The 21,614-nt window shown below is 45.8% G+C and overlaps 1 protein-coding gene across 1 annotated transcript in view; it reads left to right on the top strand.

Annotated features, from left to right (window-relative positions):
- The window catches only part of LOC144162736 (ubiquitin carboxyl-terminal hydrolase 24-like), a 113,518-nt gene that overhangs the window by 9,268 nt on the left and 82,636 nt on the right, over positions 1-21,614 (top strand). The window contains exons 3-16 of the mRNA XM_077693375.1: positions 2,421-2,488; positions 3,223-3,369; positions 4,934-5,032; positions 6,038-6,073; positions 6,206-6,268; positions 8,092-8,232; positions 9,091-9,249; positions 11,116-11,233; positions 11,791-11,894; positions 13,822-13,929; positions 15,358-15,453; positions 16,285-16,443; positions 17,580-17,675; positions 20,692-20,841. Of these exons, the coding sequence (XP_077549501.1) occupies positions 2,421-2,488; positions 3,223-3,369; positions 4,934-5,032; positions 6,038-6,073; positions 6,206-6,268; positions 8,092-8,232; positions 9,091-9,249; positions 11,116-11,233; positions 11,791-11,894; positions 13,822-13,929; positions 15,358-15,453; positions 16,285-16,443; positions 17,580-17,675; positions 20,692-20,841 (1,544 nt within the window). The remainder of the gene's footprint in view (positions 1-2,420; positions 2,489-3,222; positions 3,370-4,933; positions 5,033-6,037; positions 6,074-6,205; positions 6,269-8,091; positions 8,233-9,090; positions 9,250-11,115; positions 11,234-11,790; positions 11,895-13,821; positions 13,930-15,357; positions 15,454-16,284; positions 16,444-17,579; positions 17,676-20,691; positions 20,842-21,614) is intronic.

Genomic DNA, 21,614 nt, shown 5'->3' with positions numbered 1-21,614 from the left:
AGTGGAGTTTAGATCATTGACCGAACAGTGGGACTGAGTTCTCGTGGCTCTCTTTGTGGTGGACAGCTTTTTTTATCCTGCTCTACGCTAACAATTAAACATATCCGCACCTGCAACAGAGGGTGTCATTCACTCTGTGTATAAACCCCATAAAATGCTTGCAGCATTGTACAGCGATATTACTCTTGTGGTTGCAGACGCACGTTCTTTCTGTATGTGCGTACTGTTTGGAGCATTAGAGAGCAGTGTGGGGAGAGAATTTATACGCGAGACATGATGAAATTGGGCTGCATTTGCTCTAATAATAAGTGGTTTGGTTACACCAGTTGAATGGCTTCATTTAGTAGTCATTTATTGGTGTCGGTGTTTAGAAACTCACCCACCTGTGCCATTGTTGATTCCTTGATATAAACGTGCACGGGTAAGGGGAGAGGGATTGTTGTTCGCCGAGTGTATGGAATGTGCTAATCAATTTCTTTCATTTGAAAGAGGTTTTGTTTTGTTTTACAACACAATGGCCGTCATTCTAGGTTTCACGACAGCCACATAAATACTGCAAGCATTAAAGGGACACTGAAGTGATATGTAAACATTGCGGGATTACTAGCGCAAATTGTAGTCCGGAGTCCCCAGGCCATGTTTCGACCACTCTAGGCGCGTTTACGCGATTTTATTTAGTAGAAAAACTAACTCGAAAACGCTGTCCTCCTCTCTTTACGCTCGCCCATTTTCTGTGGCGTTTTCGTGTGACGTCAGGAGGGGATGAGCTGGCAATTGGCTGCGCCACGGCTGCGCTACTGCACGGCTCCCCGGCCGACAGACTCAGTCGGCCCAGCGTTTCGTCCGCCGGCCGCCGGCGGGTCGTCGCAATCAAGGAGGTTAAAAAAAAATTGCTTGGTCGCAATTCGTTCGCTTAGTTGAAACGAAGCCAGGACACGTTTGTGAATGGAAGAATGTGCCTTTCTTTACTTGGTTTGTTTGTACACTGTATCTAGCTCCAAGTCAAGGTCGCTTCACACAAGCGCTGCACATGCGACGCTTCGCTGACTGGTACGCCAGTAGGAAAATATAAGGCCTCTTGAAGGCGGGAGAAGAGTCAGCGAAGTCAATATAGGTACTAAGGAAATAAAATCAACTGATATTTTTACCGTACAGCGTAAAACTAGGGCGCGGGAAGCACTTTTTTGCGCTGGGCGAACAAGCACAGCGGTCAGCAGCACGACTACGCATCTGCGAACGCTTTTCCGTCTACGAAATGCAATTGCTAGACGTGAGCTAGTGTGGAAACTCGGGCGACGCTTACTGCACGATCGCAGTACAACAAATAGTCACCTAAGCGGCTTGAAATGCCAAAACTAAATAAAAGTGTAAACCGGTTGTACAATATATACCCTATATTAGCAAAGCATTCCCGTCCCGCTCCGTGGCCTAGCAGTCTGGGGCGCAAGCAATCCACTCAAATGTTTTGCGAGTCACGAGCATCACGAGTTCGAATCCCCGCGGGTACATGCTTTTTTTTTTTTGTAAGTTAACTTTTTTGTCTTCCGCCGATGTTTTCTATATTGAGTTCAGCTTTTTTGGGGCCGCAACGTTCATGGCTACACGAACTAGTTCACAAAACGCGCGCAGGCTGGCACTGGCGCGCTAGCGAGTTCTCGTTGGCGTGCTGTTGCCATAAGCACCGACTGCTTGCAGGCAGTGGGCACAGGCCAGAATGAACAGACCCTTGGCCTGGTGCGAACACGCTTTTTACGATACAGGCATGAGGGAGGCAAGCTCCAAATATGGGGGAAAAGCGCATGACATTTGGGCGTCTGCGGGTACGCGGAGGGCGTTCATGCACTGCGTAGGTCTCGGCTAGTGAATGCTACGACTACAAGCCGTCCTGGGAGGCTTATCTTGTGCATTTTACAGCCGACAACATGGCAGAAGCGTGGTACGATGATTACTGAGATATTGAGAATGCCCATCCAACAAAGCCATTGGTTATGTTTTACAGAACCGAAACCGAAACCGAAACTTGTGTGATTGCTAACCTTGGGCATCGTCCAATCACGGCGCCCCTCCTCTCAACGTCACAGCCTTAGTTGGTGCGGCCGCCGCAAACCGCGCATGGTAGTTTTTCTTATTTCGCGCTTTGTAAAATAATTACCGATTTGTCAACCGGATAAACGATGAAAAGTGTGCTAATTTGAGCCAGTCTACGCAGTGCAAGCAAAAACGGGAGCTTGACAAATTCACTTCAGTGTCCCTTTAATAACACTGTCGAGTAAAAGGGACCCTGAAATGAGGGTTGAGTGGTCCCTACATTGCTTGCTTGGCATGTAACTTTTCACAAGCAATATTGGTAATGTGTGGCACTTGCGTTAAGTGAGTTTTTATTACTCACCGTTCGTTTTTCTTTCTGTTTTCTTTTTCAGGGCAGTGCGAGTCCAATTCTGACTGCAGAAGCTTCATGGAGTCGTGCATGCCCGAGTGCTTTCGTAAGGTAGGCGCCATTCTGCTGCGCTCTCTTCCACTTACTACTTTAAGCAGCAGCGTAGAAACTGCAATGCGGGAAAAAGCATGTCGTCTGCTTTGTTATGATTAGAGCGGGCAATGCAGGTGCAGTGTTATCCGCAGACAGGATGGGTTGATGTTGCTGCATCTGCCCTCCCTATTGGCTGATGCACACTGTTGCTTTCCCAGTGCTCCACAAATTTCATAAAGCATACTCACTGCACTCATGGTTACCAACTGTATCATTTTTCATCACAAGGCAGTGTGGAGAGGCATCATCTTCATCACAACAACAACAACAATAACAGTAGTAATAATAATAATTTTAATAATAATAATAATAATAATAATAATAATAATAATATATAATCCACAACCATCATCATCACCACCACCACCATCATTGCCGCCATCATCATCCTCAGGTCCACTGCAGGTGGCATGCTTTTAAAGTAGTACCTACTCTGCACAAAAAATGTGTGAAAATAGGCCAAGAACAGTGAACTTAGACTATTTGCGGTAAACAGGAGTCAGATTGAATGATAGAGCAGTGTCTTTTTTACCCACAGGTAAAGAGCACCTGCACCATTGTATTCTATGTTCAGTACAAAGTTAAGGTTTCTGCGCTGCTAAAAGGTAGCCTCTGGGAGTGAGCACGATGGTCTGTGGGAGAGAGAAGCTGATCTTCATGACACTTACGTTTCTCGTCTCGTTTCCTCGCAGCTCCTGACGGCGCTCGCAGTGCGCAACTGGGCACCAGACGTGCAGGAAGGCGTCTACAACATGCTCATGCTGCTTGTCGATCTGACCGTCGAGCGTCTCAGCTACAACCCCGTCCCCGAGAAGCTCCTCTCCAACGTTCTCACCATGGTGAGTGCGAGCGTGCCGTGTTGCGTGCCATGTTGCTTGTTATAGAGGATGCACATTAGAGGACGTTCTTGCCCATTTCTTTGCTGAAAAAGCCAAATTAGCTCTACGTTATGACAAAAGTAAACTGCTATTGTGTACATGCATGGCCGTATTTTGATTGGGTTTGTTGATGATAAATTTAGGCTTACCGGCTTACCAGCTCTCCAGCTCATCACCCGCCGGGGTGGCTCAGTGGCTAAGGCGTTGGGCTGCTGAGCACGAGGTCGCGGGTTTGATTCCTGGCCGTGGCGGCCACTTTTCTGATGGAGGTGAAAAGCAAAAACGCCTTGTGTACGAGATTTTGGCGCATGTTAAAGATCCCCAGGTGGTCAAAATTAATCCGGAGCCCTCCACTACGGTGCGCCTCATCGCCTGCGTTGCGTCGGCACGTTAAACCCTACAATCAATCAATCGACCTCCAGCTCGTCAATGTTGAAGGCGCTTTCACGATGGTTTTTCGCCTATAGCGAAAAAACATGTCTGAACTTACTAAGTCTACAGCTTGATTTATGGGAAGGATACTGGATTGGGAGTTAGACGGGGAAGTTTGAAACCGCGCGTGTTAAAGGGACACTGAAGGCAACTGGTGAGTTGGGCTTGGACGAAAGTTCAACTTCCTTGAAGCCCTCTCAGCGTTTATTCGGCTGTGAAAGATTACTTAATTGCCGAGAAATTTCCAATTGCGAAATGCATTTCTCCCCTTGCGCCATTTCATGACGTTTTGCATGATGTAAACGGAGGCCAGAAGTGAGTGAGGCAGCGGTGGGGTTAGCAGGAAAATTAAGGCCTATCAAGTGGACTATCGCAGCTGCAGGTGCCACTAGTTCCGCTCTCTGCGCATACCACAAAATAACTTGCCCGTCCTACACGTCCGCAGGCTGCCGCTAGTGGACAGTGCAACTGCAGCAAAAACGATGCCAGGGGCACTCGTATGCTTTGCAGTCTTGTTATAGATAGTGCAGTTTTAGTTGCTTCAATGCGCTCGACTTGATACATGGCGCTGTCTGTTAGTTCCACTCGTAACCATGCCCAACGCCCAGTGTGAAAATGATGCCTATGTACTCTGGTGTACAGGTACCTGAATGGAAGTACACGTGCATTTGTGTGTTGTTACTATGCAGGCGTGCGTGTGCACTTTCATACCAAAACTCAAAAAAAGACATTCATATTTATGGCTCGACAGATGGGCTTATGTAGTGCAGCCTTGGTATGCTCACACTTGGAGGTAACAGGCATGTGACTACGCCGAACTGTTTATGACTTATGAAAGTTAACGTATTAAAAAGATTTTACGCATTCTTTGAGAGCCTGTGTGCGCACTTCTCGTTTTGTTGTTCGTGACATGACTCTTGGCACATCCAGTCAGTCAACGTTTACGTCATCTCTGCTGGGCGACTGATAACTTCATTTTTTGATAACTTACAAGATTCTTTGAAAGATACAGCCACAGAGACTGGTGTTTAGACCAATGTCAGTTTTGTCCGCAGTGTCCCTTTACCTTTCCTCTCTCTGCCCCCCTGTGCAGGCCTTTGACCCGGAAGCTGAGTTCCACATCAAGAACAAAAGCCGACAGAGCACTCTCGAGCAAGGGCTCGTCGTCTATGCAAAATCCAGGGGATCCCTGGTGAGTTGTGACTGCTTCAGGCACGCAGTCGTAGGAACTCCAGTATTACCAGTATTACTCCAGTATTACCAGTATTACTCCAGTATTAACTCCAGTATTACTGGCTGAGCCTATCATGGCAAACTCGGGCGGAGTGAGTGATGGCCTTTACCAAACACAAAAAGTGGTCTCTTGGAAAATATGCGCAAGATGTACTGCGTACTACAAACTACACATTGGGCATGCTGAACTTCGTGGCCCCCCCCCCCTTCCGCTAGCTTTCTTTGGTAACACTAGCTGGCTTTCCTGAAAGTATAAGAAAGGAAAAATTCAAAGTTACCAAATAGTACTGTTTGATTTAAGGTCAAACCAAATATTGAGTTAGTAGTCACCCAAGTCTGAAGTAATTCTACGACCGTATCTAGATATCCAAGGACCCAAATGCTGCGAGTGGCTTAGAAGTGGTGGGCTTCGGTTGAGAGGCTGTTTGTGAATTTTGGTTAGCTGGTTAAACTAGTTCCAACTGTAGCAGCACGCAAGTTTAGCACAATAAAAGATGGTGGCATCTAATAAAAAATTAGCAGCTTAGTGCTTGCCATGTGGCTCATGCAACAACATTGCTTTCCCTTACCTGGCATATTTGGTATATGTTTAAACGGCAAAAAAAATCGAAATATGAATGGTTCCGTCTCGTCTTTCTGCGTCACCTTTGTGGTTGTCTGACACCTCTATAAACTGTGCGCAACCTGCTGAAGGAGGGTGGTACAGCAGCCCGTGATGTACCGTATTTATTCGAATATAAGGTGAGGTTGTTTCCAAAATCCGTAGTTTCAAAGTCATACCCTGCCGTATATTCGAAGCTCATTATATGTATATGGCGATTTTTTTTACTCTCCAAGGCGCACCCTCGCCTTATCATAGTGACTGCCTTATAATCGAATAAATACGGTATTATTGGATTGTGGCAAGGTAGGAGGCTAAAGTTGATTCGGTGCACATTTCAGTTTTGCTTTGCTCTTGTTTCAGGACCCTTATGGCTGGCTTTTGGACATTCTGAACAAGGTAAGCCTCTCCTTCTGTTAGTGCACATGCAAGCGAGGTCACTGTGTCATTGCTTGCGACATCGGCTTTCTCTCCACTATTTGAGGCAGAAGCCATTAATTTGATTCCTTCCCCCTTGTTTCGCGTCTGCAGTTTGGCAGCCGCGGTGGCTTTGACAAGATATTGAGCCGGTTCGGAGAAAACGTGACGGCGAACGTAAGTCTGCTGCACCGATTCTGAAAATTTTTTTGAAGCCTTACTGGACTCTTTCATTTTATTGTTGCCGCAAGTTTCCAAGTGTGCTGCTTTGGTGAAATACCAAAATGGCTGTGTGCGTGTGACTGGCATAGGTACCCCATGCAGTGTAAACTAACCTCTAGAATATAGTGCACCTCATTGCCATGGTGTAGCTAGGGGTTGCAAAAACCAAGTTTTCTTTTTCTTCTTTTTTTTCATTTTACTCAAGGTGCAGTATAATGCTGAATGGGAGTTAGAGCGGAATAGAAAAATATTTTTTTTTTTTTGTGTCGCTGCATCGGTCAGTTTTGATAATCGTACTGTACAAAACTCTTGGGATGAGCAACTGCTTTGAGTTTCTTTGTGGCTCCCAGTTTTTTTTTTATTAGCTTCTGTATTGCAGAAGTGCGCTGTGCTATTCTTGTGCTGTTGTGCTGCTCTGCTGTTTGTTGCTGTTTGCAAGTGTTCACGATTGCCCACTCAGTTTAGCAAAATATTAAAAAAAGAAATAAAAGGAAATAATAAAAATGGCTGTTTGTAGAGGCTTTCAAAGTTCTAGGGGTTGTGCAGCCTTTCCCAGTGCTTCCTAGGTGGTTCAATTTTTGTTTTTCCCTGTAACATTCTCATGATATCGTGGCCGCACAACTAGTTAAAGTGTTGCTCCCATCTCCTTCCACTGAGTAACTGTGGATGCGTAGATTTTGGTAGTTCTTGCGCACAATTTGAAAATTTTTACCCGGTCACCAATAAAATTGCAGCTTTACTTCCTGCATATTTCCTATATTGTATCGCCTCATGCGCAACACAGCACTTCTTAGCTACTGTACTGATGTACAGACTGATGGCATACACGTATGCACAAACAAGGTTCTATGTTTCTTGAGCTTGGTTGTCAGAGAGTGCTATTTTCTGAAAAGTCTTGTTTTAAAAAACTATTGCTGCTCAACAAGCAATGCAAACTCTAGTGGCATGTGAATTTCCTTGAAGGGTGTTCATTTTTGACGACGATGTGTTTTCGCATTTCAATGCATGTAACAGAACTTGTGGCTTACATTCGACCCCATTTTGTCCTTCACGAAGTTGGCTTTCCCCCGTTATTCATGTCGTAGCAGCGAAGCACCCTTTACAGGGCATTTTTTTTTTGGTGGTAGGACAGCTCAAAATGGGGCAACCCGACCCGTGCAACTCTTGCTGTGAAACCAAACAACCCTAAAGCTGTTACTATTAGATGACCGTTATGGTGCAGTGAGATTTCTCACATGAAGGTTAAAAAATTTTTTCTTTTATCGAAGTTCCTCTTATTTGCACTGCAGATTTGCTCATAAACAGAATTTAGTAGTATTTTTTTTTTGAGTGATAAGTTGTTTATAAAGGGCCTCGAAGAGCGCTGGGCTTGAATAAAGGACCTTAAAGAGTGCTGGGTGTGTGTAAGAGACAAGCTGCTGAAGGCACTGTGGCAATCGGTTGTGATGACTTCCTCATCTTCCTCCCCTGTCTGTGCATCTGGTGTGGTTGCCGTGGTGACGGCACTCCAGATATGACGTGCCTGAAACGGACGTCAATGGGGCTTCACTCTTCCTGACGGCATGGGTAACGGATGCTGCTGGTCAGTGAATAAATGCAGCAGGCTGCGTTCGGCATGCCGCTCGACTACCACTCGTGGCTGGTCAAGTAACGAGGAAACTCCTGTAAAATTGAATTCAAATTACGATAAATGACTGTTCGTGCGTTGATGACCCCCATCATCATAATTAGTTCATGATTTGTCTTTGTCAACATGCATGCCCGCTGGGTTGTTGCAGGAAATGGCTGCTCTGCTGAATCCCCTGGCAGTGTGCGCCCAGTTCCTGAACCCGGACACGACGTGCTCGCTCCTTTCACCATGCATGAACAAGGCCATCAGCTACATCAAGGGACTCACAGACGATGACCTCAAGAACAAGGTGGGTTTGTTTCACCTTCATTCTCTTCACTTCTTTCTCATCTTCGTCTTTTTTTTTTTTTTTTTGGTTTGACGACCATACCGGGTTTAGCTGTGTAACCTTAACCCCGTTTTTTTCCCCCACTGAATCGTGTGGTTGAAAAATAGGAAATTGACCAAAACACGCGTCTACCTGCAGTTGGGTACAGTTTATGCACTCGAAACATCCCATGAAAGACGTTGCTTTCACTTTTGTAAGATTTAACAGGCAGCAGTAAAGGCAGTGTCCAACCAGAGAAGCTTGAAAAATTGCTAGAATAAAATGCCCTGTGACTCGGCAGTTTGGAGTAAAACAATAGTCAATGGGCATTTCAGATTAGTGAGCTAAAAACTTTTTTGAGCAATGTATTAGTGTGAAAAAGTGCGTTATTGTAAGAGTGGGGAGTGGTAACGGATGAAGTCAAGGCAAGAGGGAAATTGCAGGAAGTATTGTAAATCAAGGGGAGTGTGGCTTTGATGTTAGCCAAGACACTCACCACTGCAGTACCAAGCTTGTATATAAATAAAGCTTGGGGGTACCACAAGGGGCTGCTTCAGGCCCTCTGCTTTTCAACTGGGCCAGCATGTAATTTCTTTGAAAAGTCGATCCCGGAATCCTGTGCATACCTTGTAGCCATGCTTGATGTTAATGTTAAACGTGTTCTGTGAAAGCTACAGCCTCTCTCACCGCCGACACATCGCTGTCGCCTCTCCAGTCTAGTTAGCTTCTCGGGTGTGTGCGATCTTCACAAGTTTGGCGTGAAGGCGGGAGGCGTTCCTTTTCGCCTGCTGCTCTTTTCTCTTTAGGGCACTAATTGCTGTTGTGGTGTCTGTGGTGCAGAACATTGGCTCGGTGACGGAGCTGCTGAAGGCGGTGAAGATGCTGTGCGTGTACCTGTGGCCGCAGGAGATTGCGAGCACGAGTACTCTCTGCCTGGACGTGATCCTGCGCATGCTCAAGTGCTCGCACTTCAATGCTCGCATGAACGGGCTCAAGGAGGTGAGCACTGCCAAACAGCGGAAAGAGGCCAAGGCGGGGACAGGCAGCGCTAATATTGATGACGTGACAGGAATATAAAGGCATGAGTAAATGGTGCATGGAGGGCAATGCATAGGGGCTCATGAGGCTTGTTCGTGGCAGAATGTGGAGGGGAAACATAACAGTTTGTGAGTGAGATAGCCTGTACAGTATTTGTCAAAATTTTCAGTGTTTTGTGAAAAGTTTTTTGGTGTGAAGGATTTTAAGCAAAAGCACAACAGTGCAAAAAAAAAAATATATATATATATATATATAAAAGCAAAACAGCGTTTTTTTTTGTTTTTGTGTGTGATATATGTACCCCTCCTGCTCGGACTAATGGCCTGCAGTATTTCTTAAATAAAATAAAATAATTAAATAACGTTCAGGTGCGACCAAATTATTTTATGGGAGAGAAAAAGAACGGTGGCTTCGCCACCATTCTGGCCTAAAACATTTCGGTCTCACTCAAGAGGTGAGTTTGCGCTTTGAATTTTTTGCAGCCGCTTAGCATCTGGCATGGCCTAGAAACTTTTGAAAGGGACTGTACACGTTATTAAAACTGTGAAAATTGTGGTGGGACTGAAAACGTAGGACGTCGTGACAGCAGAAGAGGCAAAATGTATCTGCTTTTTTCTGTGTGACATTCAGGATGTGGTGGGAAGAGTAGCTGCTGGTGACAGCAGTGAATTGTTTAACTTAGGCACCCAGGGTTTCCAAAATGTGGCTGCACTGTGGGGCTCACTTTTCTAGAAATTTCCATAAAATACCTTCGTCTTTCTTGTCAGAAAACCTGTTTGGGAAAGGGACAGGCCTTAGCGCAGTGGATTACAGCAGGGATTTCAGTTTTTGCGCGAGCGTTGGAAACTTTGATTTGTTTTACAGCGCAACTAGTTAAAACCTGGATATGATGAAGTTGACAAAAATCTGCAATTTTTCATTACATGCAGGTTTTCGTTACATCCAGGTTTCGAGTTAAAGCTTGCGTGAATGAAGTAGAAATGAAACCAAAATGCTAGACATCAGTGACGGTGAACTCATTCTTATAGGATTTCTTTCACTGTGAAAAACCGTGATTTCGGCCTGCTGCTTTCCAACGAGCGTAGTCATTACGCTGCCCTCCAAAGAAGCAGGGTCACTTTAACCCTGTCCGCATTCACAAATGTAACTTAACTACCACTTTTTCTTTTGACACTTTTCGGTGCCTTAATGCATTTCAAACACCAAACTTATGCTCAAAGAACACTTTTTTGCGGACTTGATGCTCTTTTCCGCACTCGAAATGGGTGATAGGGTACTACCTGGGATACTGTACCCGGCAGCACGGCGTTATTTCTCGCCGGCGGAGACCGCAAATTGTGAACCCGTCTTGGAAAGACAGAACTTTTCGTTTTTTGCAGCAGCAGCAGAAACCATTATTGATGAACTGACATCAGAGATAGCAGTGGAGACTCGCGCACGCCTACGTGTCAACAGGCCGGCCTAGCGCCTAACCGAACCCACGCTCACACGTGGAAACGCACGTTAGTTTGCGGCGCGGACGAAATTCACTGAACTAGAGCATTTATCCACACAATTTTTCAGAAAAATTGTGTGGATAAATGCTCTAGTTCAGTGTAGCGAATTCATTATGTCCGGGTAAACCGTCGCGATGCCTTCGTATTACAGAGGTCTCAAATACATGGGTTTCAATGGGGCTGGAAATGGGGAATTTAAAAAATTTGGTAAATCCAGGAATTCATTACAAAGAGGTTCGTTACATCCAGGTTTAACTGTATTTTGTGACTGACTTAGGATTAATGCGTATTGGTATGTCCAAGAATGACGCTTCACCTTTTTACTCGGCAGCTGATCAAGCTGATTGACGACTGCTCATCGACAAGCAATTCGTCGAAGGCCGCCATCGATGCCGAGCAGCTCCTGAACTGGCTGGCGGATAACAATGTCCTCTCTATCACGCTCGAAAGTGGGTATCAAGTCAAACCCTGTTGGCGTCTGCAATTGGAAGAGCTGATTTTTTTCAAAACGTGCCTGCCGTTTCGAAGTCACGGGAGCATGTTTGCGCAAATTTATGTTGTCTGCCATAATGATCCAGTTGTGCTCAGAAAGGGGTTTGATATTGTTATTTCTGCTTGTTCAGTTGAACCATTAAATGTGATGGTGTGGCTGTAAATGTTCATGATCACACCATCACACCATCGAATGTTCTAAATTGCCTTTGCTTGAAATCCAAGCTTTTGGCACATTTTAAATTTGTGATGTCTTTCATTTAAGCTTACTGCTGTCATGAGAAGTGTACAAGCACTTACAAGGTATTTTCTTAGCATCTGTAAGCTGCGGAAACTGGTCACTTTGGACCACCTACAACCATAAAAAAAGAAAGAAATAGCCATCAAATTTTTTCAGTTATGAACTCTGAGTATTGTAGTCTATGTACATGGCCATGGTAGACACTCTTCACAACAAAGGGCTCACCATTTGCCCCCCCTCCCTTTTTTTTTTTCCTTTTTCTGCTGTTACCAGGCAACATCGATCAGGCCCAATACATGGACAAGATCAAGGGCATCATTGAGTTCATCGGACCGCGGCTTTCTCTTGAGGAGTTGACCAAAATATGGTCTATGCAGGCAAGTTGCACACATTTTTGGTGAACGATTAAGTCAAAAGCAAGTAACCGTCCTGTCAAGTAATTTAATAAGAGTTAACTCTCAGCATTGCTATGTAGTGCATACACAGGGCCGACAAACAAAGCCTGCACTTTCTTAGAGGGACAGCCGGGAGTAAACGGAGTTTCAACATCCATATAATGGTGTATTTGTGGCAAAAGGTTTTTTTACATTTATGGTTTGAACTAATGCAAGGCTGTTGTGATTGGCGCTGTTGGCAGACTTCGTTCATTCTTTTGTTCATTCTTGGTTCATTCTTTGTTAAAGGGGCCATGCAGACAAAACACAAGTTTGGTTCATTTGAAAGATTGCCTCATTGGAATCATACTGACCCCACTTTTAACGTAAACTTTGCTCAAATAAGCTAAATGAATAGGAAAAAAGGGAATGGCCATGCGACCCACTGGCTCATTTCCCGCAACAGAACCTATGAGGTGATATGCGACAGCTCTGCAATTGGCTGAGGCCAGCAAAAGCAAACGCAAATTAGGCAGGGCTATGCTAAGCAAGCTATTTGTGCTTACACTTAGGGCACATTCTTTTTATAGCAGCAAGAATGGTGGGGTAAACAGTGGAAGTTACTAAAGTACACGTAAACATAGATGCACCATTGCGTACTGCTATTCATACTGTGCGCACTATGCTGTTTTAGCTGCACAGCACTGCGGCGCTTTAGGGTTGTCTTAGACGACACTGGCCGATTGGCGTAAGTAACAGTGTCTTACGAGACAATATGTGTAGAGCGAACACGATGTTTCACGGAATGATTATTTTCTACCTGAACAAAAACAAGCAAGGTACAAATACAGTCAAAAACAAAAGCAGAAAACGGCCAGCTGCAGTATGGTGGCGCCGTCTAGGTTGACTAACGGTAGACAAGGCTTCACAGCACATATGACGTCATTGCAGACGTCACAAAAACACATGATTTGGTGGGAGAATCAAAATTTTAACTTAAATTGATTAATTTGACGGTGAATAAAGCATCGTTTGCTTCTGGACAAGCGCTGGGGGGGCCACAAAACACAAAATTTTTCGATTAAAAGAAACTTGTATTTTGTCTGCATTAAGGGATGAACGAGCCCTAGTCATATACATGTTCATGATGTTCATGTTTCGTGTGCGCTATCCGTAAGTTTTGTTTGTACGATTTCTTCGATATTTTGCAATGCTTAGTGGCCTGGCATAACGTTATAATAGTGCGAAGTTGAGGTGTTGGAAATAATGGAGTTGGCAGGTGTTTGGAGTTGCTATTCGAACCAAGAATGCCAATTTTTCCACATTCGCTGATGCACGGAGTGGAAACAAAGTTCCTATCACAGCTTTCTTAACTTAAGTCCCTTAGCATTGGGCCTGTCATTCATTTTGGGTGGGGACTTTGATAAAACTAAAGCTTTTTGTCAAGTATCGAAAAAGTGGGGCTGTCGAGCTGGGTAGGGCAAATGCATTGCGGTGAGCGGTAGCTGAACCATAGCTGCTTCATCTTTGATGTTTGAGACGCAGCGGCTCTTTGCTTTCTCTTGGTGATCAATCCTTGAATTGTAGTTGATGAGGACAGGCCACACTCAAACAGACCTTACTAATTGACCTGGTTTTTGCGTTTATCACGATTGCTTGGTTAGCTTGGTGCAGTTTTACAAAGTTGCATGGCATAACGTGGCATACAAAAAAGGTTATGCGTGAGAAGAAAGGGTGGGCAGCTTGCAGCATAACTGTCAGCGTGACTTCCAGATTTTAGGAATTTTACGACAACCTTTTGTTGCACTGCACTCAAAGTACCTGCTGTGTAAGTCTTAGGTGTACCCACTTTACTAACGTGTCCCCTTCACATTGTGCATTTTGGGAGTAGGGGGCTGACGGGGAGGTGGGAAACGCTGCCCAATCGCAGGACCGGCAGAACTGCCAGGTGGTGGACAACATCCACGGCATCATGGCGGCGGCGTCCACAAAGTTCACCCAGCAGCAGTTTGATCACCTCATCACCCTCATTGGCAAGGTGAGGGGGAAGGGAGTCTCGCCTCTTTTGTTCACTAAAGTGGGGCGCTATATTGGGCTTCGCGCTCGCAAAATTGTTCACCCGTTCCTTCTCCTTCTCCTTTGGAGTGTGGAGGATGCTTCACTGCGGAGCTTGCTTTCTGTCAATTGAATGGGCCGTGATGACAAAACACAAGTTTGGTTCTCTCAATAGATTACCTCGTTACAGTAACACTGACACCACCTTTGACGCAAACATCACCGAAATAAGCTGTGTAATGAGGAAATCAGATGATAGCCATGTGACTGATTAGCTACTTTTCTGCACTGAACTCGTGAAATATTATGAGCAGCTCGTAGCAGTTGGCTGAGGCCGGCAAAATCCTACGCTGATTAAATAGCTTGCAGAACTAGCTGTTTCCGCTTAAATTTAGTGCTCATTTTTCTTACAGCAGTAAGAATGGCGGGGTACACAATAAAAGTTATGAATGAACGCATAAACATTGAAGCAGTTTGTGCGTACGGCTCGCACTATGCTTGTTTTAGCTGCACAGCAGTCAGGCGCTTTAGGGTCGTCTCGCACGACACTGGCCAGGTGGCATAAGTGACGTTGTCTTGCGTGACCCCGTTTGTCAAGCATAACCCATGTTTCACGAAACGATTACTATCAACTGTAGCAAAAATAAGCCAGGTACAAATTTGGTTGAAAGCAAGGCAAGCGTGGACAGCGGTCCTGAGCAGTATCGCAGCGCCATCTGGGAGGACGAACGGTAAATGAGACTACAAAACATGTTTGGCGGTTCGCTGCGATCCTAGTCAGCATACTAACAATTATTTCAAGTATCTGCAATGGATATGTCATCACTGCTGTCAGGAAACACATCATTTAGCGGAAGAATTAAAATTTTTGGTTAAATTGATTAATTTTGCAGTGAATAAAGCATCGTTTGCTGCCAGACAAGCACTGGGGGCGCTATAAAACACTAAATCTTTCAAATAAAACAAGCTTGTATTTTGTCTTCATGGCCGCTTTAAAAAAAATCCTGAGCCCTTCCACTCTGTGAAAGTAGATGACCAGCGAAGCTATTTAGTTGCTTGACGCTTAGGGGAAACAGAGTTTACATGAAAGTATAAACTTGAGACTGGAGGCGTATAAGCTTGACGTCTCAGTCACATTTGGTCTTGCAAACGGTGCCTATCGCTGGCATATACAAGTGACGAGACGCTTGATAAGCTTGAGGTCTATGTGATGTTTTGAATGGCATGCGATTTTGTGGTGGCCGCGTGCTAACAGCACAAACACCGGGACATTCATTTCCTGTGCTATAGAATTTCTTGTATTTCAGACTTTGTAAGTTCTTGTTCTCAGACAAGAGAAACATGCGAAACCCTAGCCATGTAGGCTTTGCTCAAAACACGCGATACCCTTCCCTCCGCCCCGTTCATTCAGGCGTGGCGGGGCAGCAGTGACATCACGTGGCGACGTCTTCTCGCCTTCATTGGCAAGCTGGGCAAGGAGAGCAACCAGGGGAAAGTCTCCACCAAGGTGAGCCCCCCCCGCCCTCACCCTTGACCTTTGACCTCTTGGGAACGATCGGGCATTGGGCATCGACGGTTGGGCTGTTGCGAGACATTCCGTGGCCTCTGGGCCTTCATATATGCAGCGTTGCATAAGTGAGGCAACATTATGCGAGTTATGCGAACTAGTGCAACGATTCGCCAATGGTTAAATATACACCACAGTCCGATACATCCGTGTTCAATATAACGAAGTTTGACTGTTGTAAGGCCTAACCCACTTGTCTTCGTGCATTCCCCGTTTAAGGGCAGAGCACTTTAGGGGCTGTTTTTGTCGTCATAGGGCGCTTACTGGACCCAACTGGAGCCACACGGCATTTCGTTGTTGCGGCATAACCCAGAGGCTTTGAAAGCCAAACGGTTTATGCAGTCATAAGCGTTCAAAACGCGTGAACCGGTGGCGCTTGTCATACATCTCCCCGTTGTTTAGCGCGAAGAAAACTGCGGGTACATTTCATACAAAATATACGTAATCAATCGGCAGTGCCTGCATTCATTTCATTCAGAGCGCTCGTTCTGTTGGTTTTTACGATGGTAAGGGAAAAAAAGTTGCAGCGCAACTCCGGCACATGCGGAGGAAAAGCGAGCACAAAAAGAACAGTACTCCTGCTGGCGCAGTTTCAGGCAGAGGGCGTGCGAGCACTGCGAAGGCGGGAAATTTGAATTGCATTGGGTGGTAGCAGTGAGTAGGTAACAGTGCTACAGCCCGTTATGACGAATCACTTTCTCTGCCCTTCCGTCAGCTTTCACGTTGAGTGGAACAGCTTTAATTTCGTCATTTGTGGCTACCCCGTTTCAGCTCCTGGACCTGCTGTGGGAGCTGTCTCATCTGAGTGCGCTCCCCAAGGCGCACGTCGAGCAAGTGGTGGAGGAGTTCTTCAGCATCCTCTCCGAGCTGGGCAACAAGGACAGCATCAAGAGGCAGTACGTGGGCCGCTGCGTCGACGACATCAAGAAGGTGCGCACCGGGGGGGGGCATCCCTGGGGGGAGGGGGGTGGGGGGGTACTCTCTAAATCCTCAGTTGGCGTTCGCATCTTTGTCTCTTATCTGATCATTGAGCATTTCACTGGCATTTCACTCTGGTTGATGAGAATGCAAAGGCTTTTGTGTTTTCTTATTTTCTATCCAGCAAAGCTGGAGATCTCGATTAGGTTCCCAGTCTCGCAGTACTAAACAACATTAGATAAGTGCAGTGTGAAAAAAAAAGCTTTTTATTGCATACGCAACTTTAAAATACTTCGTTTCTCAGCCAATACTGGAGCACGTCGCTGATGAGAATGGAAAGGCCGTTGTTTTGTCTTACTTTATGTCCAGCAGAGCTTAAATGTTCGATAGGTTTTTGGTCCCATATTGCTTAACAGCATTATCTTGAGGCAGTTTGGGTTAAAAAAAGCTAAATTTAATACGCAGCTCTAAAATTCTTGGTTGCTTAACTAACACCTTTGGGGATCACAGTTTGTAGGCATTACTGTCAGTATCAGTGCGCCATGGAGTTTGTGCCTTGGCGCGTTCCGGGTGGCTTGCTTTTGCTGAAGCATCAATTAATGGCATTTGCCATATTTTCGCGCATATAACCTGCCCCTGCATATAACCCGCACCCACACTTTCCATCGACGAATAAAAAGAAATAGATCCCTGCGTATTTGCCCGCACATTTTATACATATAAGAATGGACCAAAGCTACTACTCAAGCGAGATTACACATTTGTTTATGCAAAAGAACTTACCTAGCTGACTACGTAACTAGATGTCTTGCCGCATACGTTTTATCAGGTTGGTATACTGCTGAGCTGTGTGTGAAAAATAAGCACTGTCAGTAGGATAACTGTGGCTTAGTCACTATAACTGCTGTAGGGACATCACAGCCCAACGCACATTGCAGTGAAGCTGCACCAAAGGAAATGCCTCGCACATAACCCGCACCTCTACTTCACTCCTGAAATTTTCACATCTTTGGTACAGGTTATAGGGGCATAAATATGGTATGCAGCGCATGTGTTAGTTTGTGGTGTTTTCACAGTTTGGACTTGTGGCAGAGTGGTCAGTGTGCCGATTGTTGGAATCCCGTGTTTTCTGTCGTTGCGACATGCAGAACACGTGCGTGATTCCGGCCCTGAAGATGCTTCGACACATCAGTGGAGCCAAAGGGAGCTCTGGCGGGAAGGTCCAGCCATTCAAGCAGGACAAGGTGGGATTATATCATTACATCGTTGCATTACTGCTATACTCGGGGACAACTCTCTGTGGCAATTCAGTCAAGGCTACAGAGCCAAACCACACTGTTTTGGTGCTCAGCTGGAAGTAGTTCAACAGAAATAATTGGCTGGGTGTACCCCAAGCTATTCAAAAATATTTCTTTCTTTCTTATTTTTCAGCCCTGGATTGATAATAGCACTAAATTATTAGCAAGAATATGTGAAACAGAGAGCTTTATTTTTTAGGTTTTCGGGTTAATTAATTTCATTGTGGCGCTCGCCACTGGCGTCACATAGGTTCTCTCTAGAAAAACGGCTTCGTTTGGCAACTGAATACTACATAAATTTACTGGAGAGGCAAGAGTGCAGCGGTACAATGTTTTCACCCTTGCTGCTTTTCAACAATAAGTACATCAGTACTTCATTTGCAACGAGGCGGTATCGTCCACGGTGGTACTTATTAAGGCAAAGCTTGGCTTGTGCGTAGAAACAAATGAAGCGTGGGGAAGGAGTCGCCAATATGCCTGCATGCTCTCTGATCGGCGTTCAGTGCACTCAACCACGGAGCCAATACGAAGAAACGAATTGTAGCAAATACATATCTGTGACGCTGAAAGTGAAAGCGAAACCAGTTTATCGGGAACTACTTTAGAGCAGTTACACAAACAAGTTATCTCCCCCTCCCCATAGCCTTCTCTCCATTGTCACAGAAAGTTGTCCCCGAGTATAGTATTAAGTTACGTATTATGTAGGGATTACATGTGGGTGATCATTTTGTCATATTACTACTGCTAAGTTGTAGAGGGTGAGCCAATATTTGAAACTTTCGAATATCGAAGCAAGAAACATGATATTTCTTAGGCTTTATAAGGCACTATTAAAAAACTCGATGTTTTCAAAATATTCTGCCATTTGAAAGCGCGAAGGTACAGTTGTTTGGATGAAATGATGCCTTGCTGGAAAATCAGAAATTCCCACTAAAAATACACTAAAGACATTCTTTACAACGAGTTTGACCTAGTCAGGGTGTCTAGCGACCAGGAAAACCGGGAAAACCGGGAAAAGTCGGGGAATTTCGCGCCACCGGGAAAAGTCAGGAAATTGTCAGGGAATTTTTCAGTCAAGTAGTACCAGTCAGGGAAAACCACTTTGGGGGCTGCCCACAGTTTCAGAATAGGGGAAACCAGTGTTGGGGGGCCCCCAAGAAGTTACCGAACGCAACACGTTCGCGCGCGACGAAAGCGTGAACCGCATGACACGCTTTCTGGTTTTTCTGCAAGCAAAAACGCGCCGCGCACGCCTGAGGCGCTCTGATGCCGCCGCGAAAACCACTTGCACGGTGCGTGCCGAGCGGCAGGCGCCGGCAACATGGCGGCTGCACCGGCCGCGGAGTAGTGCGGTAGCTCCAAGGACCGCTTCTAACCGCTCTTTAAAATGCTACTCAAGGCACAAACGCACTTACTTGTGCAGGAAAGGAGCCACCGCAGGCACTAAATCGTCGTCGCGGCCGTGAAAATACCGCGCACGAATCGCGTGCAGAAACTCGCCGTGCGGCTCACGCAGCTTGCAGCTGGCTTAGGTTGCTGGTTGCATTTGCGTAGAGGGTCGATGTAGGTGGTGCCCAAATCGCACGCACAACACGCTTTTTTTTCCAGCGAATTTTAAAAGTCAGCGCTTTTTCGGAGCTAATCTTGAAAGAACTTCTTTCTTATGACATCAGGAGCCAGAATTACCTTATCAAAAAGGAACATGGCATGGTTTAGCGTGAACCACGTGGGACGTTTTCTGCTCGCGAAAATGCGCCGTGCACGTCACAGACGCTCTGACGCTGTCGCGGAACCACCTGCACGCTGCGCGCGGTGCTGCGGCAGCGGAAACATGGCGGCGGCTTCGACCGCGAACTGGTGACGGGAGCTCGAGCGACCACTTCTAAGCGCTCTCTGAAATGCCACAACGGCACGCACGAAGTTGCTTGTGAGGTAAAGGAGCTTATAATGTGGGCGAGGCGAAAACGGTACTATAAAACATCATCCGCGCCGCTAGTGAAAGCGCCCATGCAATACCTGCCGGGGTGGTAAGCCTAAACATCTCGAGAGCTTCGAAACTGCCACCATGAGGCGTGCGGCTCTCCATTGGCGCAAGTCGGCAGGCTCATCCCACTGCCTTGCGCGACGCGCGTCATTTTCTGAGCGAGGCAGAAGCTGCTGCGCGTGCGAATCGTCGACGCGGGCGTCAAAAAATCGCCCGCGCAATGCCTATGCGCCCGAATCGCGTGCAAAAACGCACCATGTGGTTCACGTTGCATGTCGAGCCAAGATAAAAAAAAAATCAAAAGGTGCTCGCTGAAGCGCAACTTGAAGCTTCTATCCCGCAAGATGAAATAAATTCTCTGAAGCCGTAACAGAAGGCAAGCAAACCTCAAACTGAACAAACTGAAGTTAATGTGTTGTGTAAATGCTTTTTATATGCTTCACGGACCATTTACATAGAATGGCGCCTGTTGTATAGGTCAGGGAATTTCGTTTAAAATGGTCATGGAAAACATGGGAAAGTCAGGGAAATTGAATTAGGCAATTTGCTAGACACCCTGCTAGTTAAGCACTGGATATATCATACTTTGACCTTGAGAAATTGTAAATTTTAGAAATTGCTAAATATTCGCTTCAGTGATAAAATGTTTGCTTTGATTCACAGTTGTTTGAATGACCTCATTATTCTCTTACATTTTCATTTCAAAACCAAAAATAACCATTTACACACCCCAATGAAATCGTTGGTATGTTATATCGTGTTTATTATTATTACTATTTTACAGCTTTTTGTTGCCACTCTACGCAATCTTTGTGCTCATATTTTAATCCAATTTGTAATTATGATATGTTACGTTAACCAAGTAATTGTATTAATGAATTTTCAGGTGTTTTTGCTTCCAGTCGCTTTCACTGCACAATCGGGCCCCCATTCTTTTCTGCCTTGGTTTTTAATCTCTTCCCCCCCATGTCCTTGCAGTTCATCTTCAACGAGCTGAACAGGAGCCACGACTTTGTCAAGCTGGTCTCGACGAGCCTGTCGGCGTGCCACCGGGAGGCCGTCAGGCTGTCCAACCCCAAACGGCCTTTGCCGCACGTGCTGGTGGACGGCGTCTACTCACATGAGGAGGTGGGCTTGCTTTAACAGCTGCCTTTTAAGTGCAGAGCACTTTAGGGGCTCGCCTTGTCGTCGTAGCTCGCTCGCTGGACCCAAGTAAAGCCCCGAGGCGCTCCGTCGTAGCGGCTGTCGTTGCAGCGTAACCCAGAGGCTTCAAAAGCCAAGTGGTTTATATAGTCATAAACGTTCGAAACTCGTGAACCGCTGGCGCTCGTCATACATCTCCCCGTTTGTTTAGTGCAAAGAAAACTGCCGGTACATTTCAGGCAAAATATACGCAATTAACCAGCAGCACCCGTGTTCATTTAGTTAGCAATGCTCGTTGGGTTGATCTTTATGATAGTGAGTGAAAAAAGTAGTGCAACGCCGGCACGTGCGGGAGGGAAAGCAAGCGCAAAACGAACAAAACTCCCACTGGTGCAGTTTCAGGCAAGGGGCGCGCGAGCACTGCAATGGCAGGAAATTTGAATTGCATTGGGTGGTAGCAGTGAGCGTATAACGGCGCCACAGCCCAGTATGGCGAATCACTGTTCTGCACTTCCGACAGCTTTCACATTCAGTGGAGCGGCTTTGATTTTTTACAGTGGTAGTTGTTACTAGGGAAACTCTCACAGGGTATTCTGTGCGGTCCATATGACCGTCTGTCCGCAAATTGGTTCGAGGAAAAACAAAAAGATACAATCACGCGGTGAAATATTTCAGATGTTCTGTCGCCATTCTCATACCTGGGAGTGATTGGCCGACCAAGCTTTCAATGTGTTCGCATTCTTGGGGAAGTACTGTGC

Source organism: Haemaphysalis longicornis, unplaced genomic scaffold (genome assembly GCF_048455015.1).
Source record: "Haemaphysalis longicornis isolate Haplotype H1 unplaced genomic scaffold, Haemaphysalis longicornis Haplotype H1 scaffold_12, whole genome shotgun sequence".
NCBI lineage: Eukaryota > Metazoa > Arthropoda > Arachnida > Ixodida > Ixodidae > Haemaphysalis > Haemaphysalis longicornis.
Note: the sequence above shows the minus strand (reverse complement) of the source record. Positions and strands in the feature narration are given on the sequence as shown.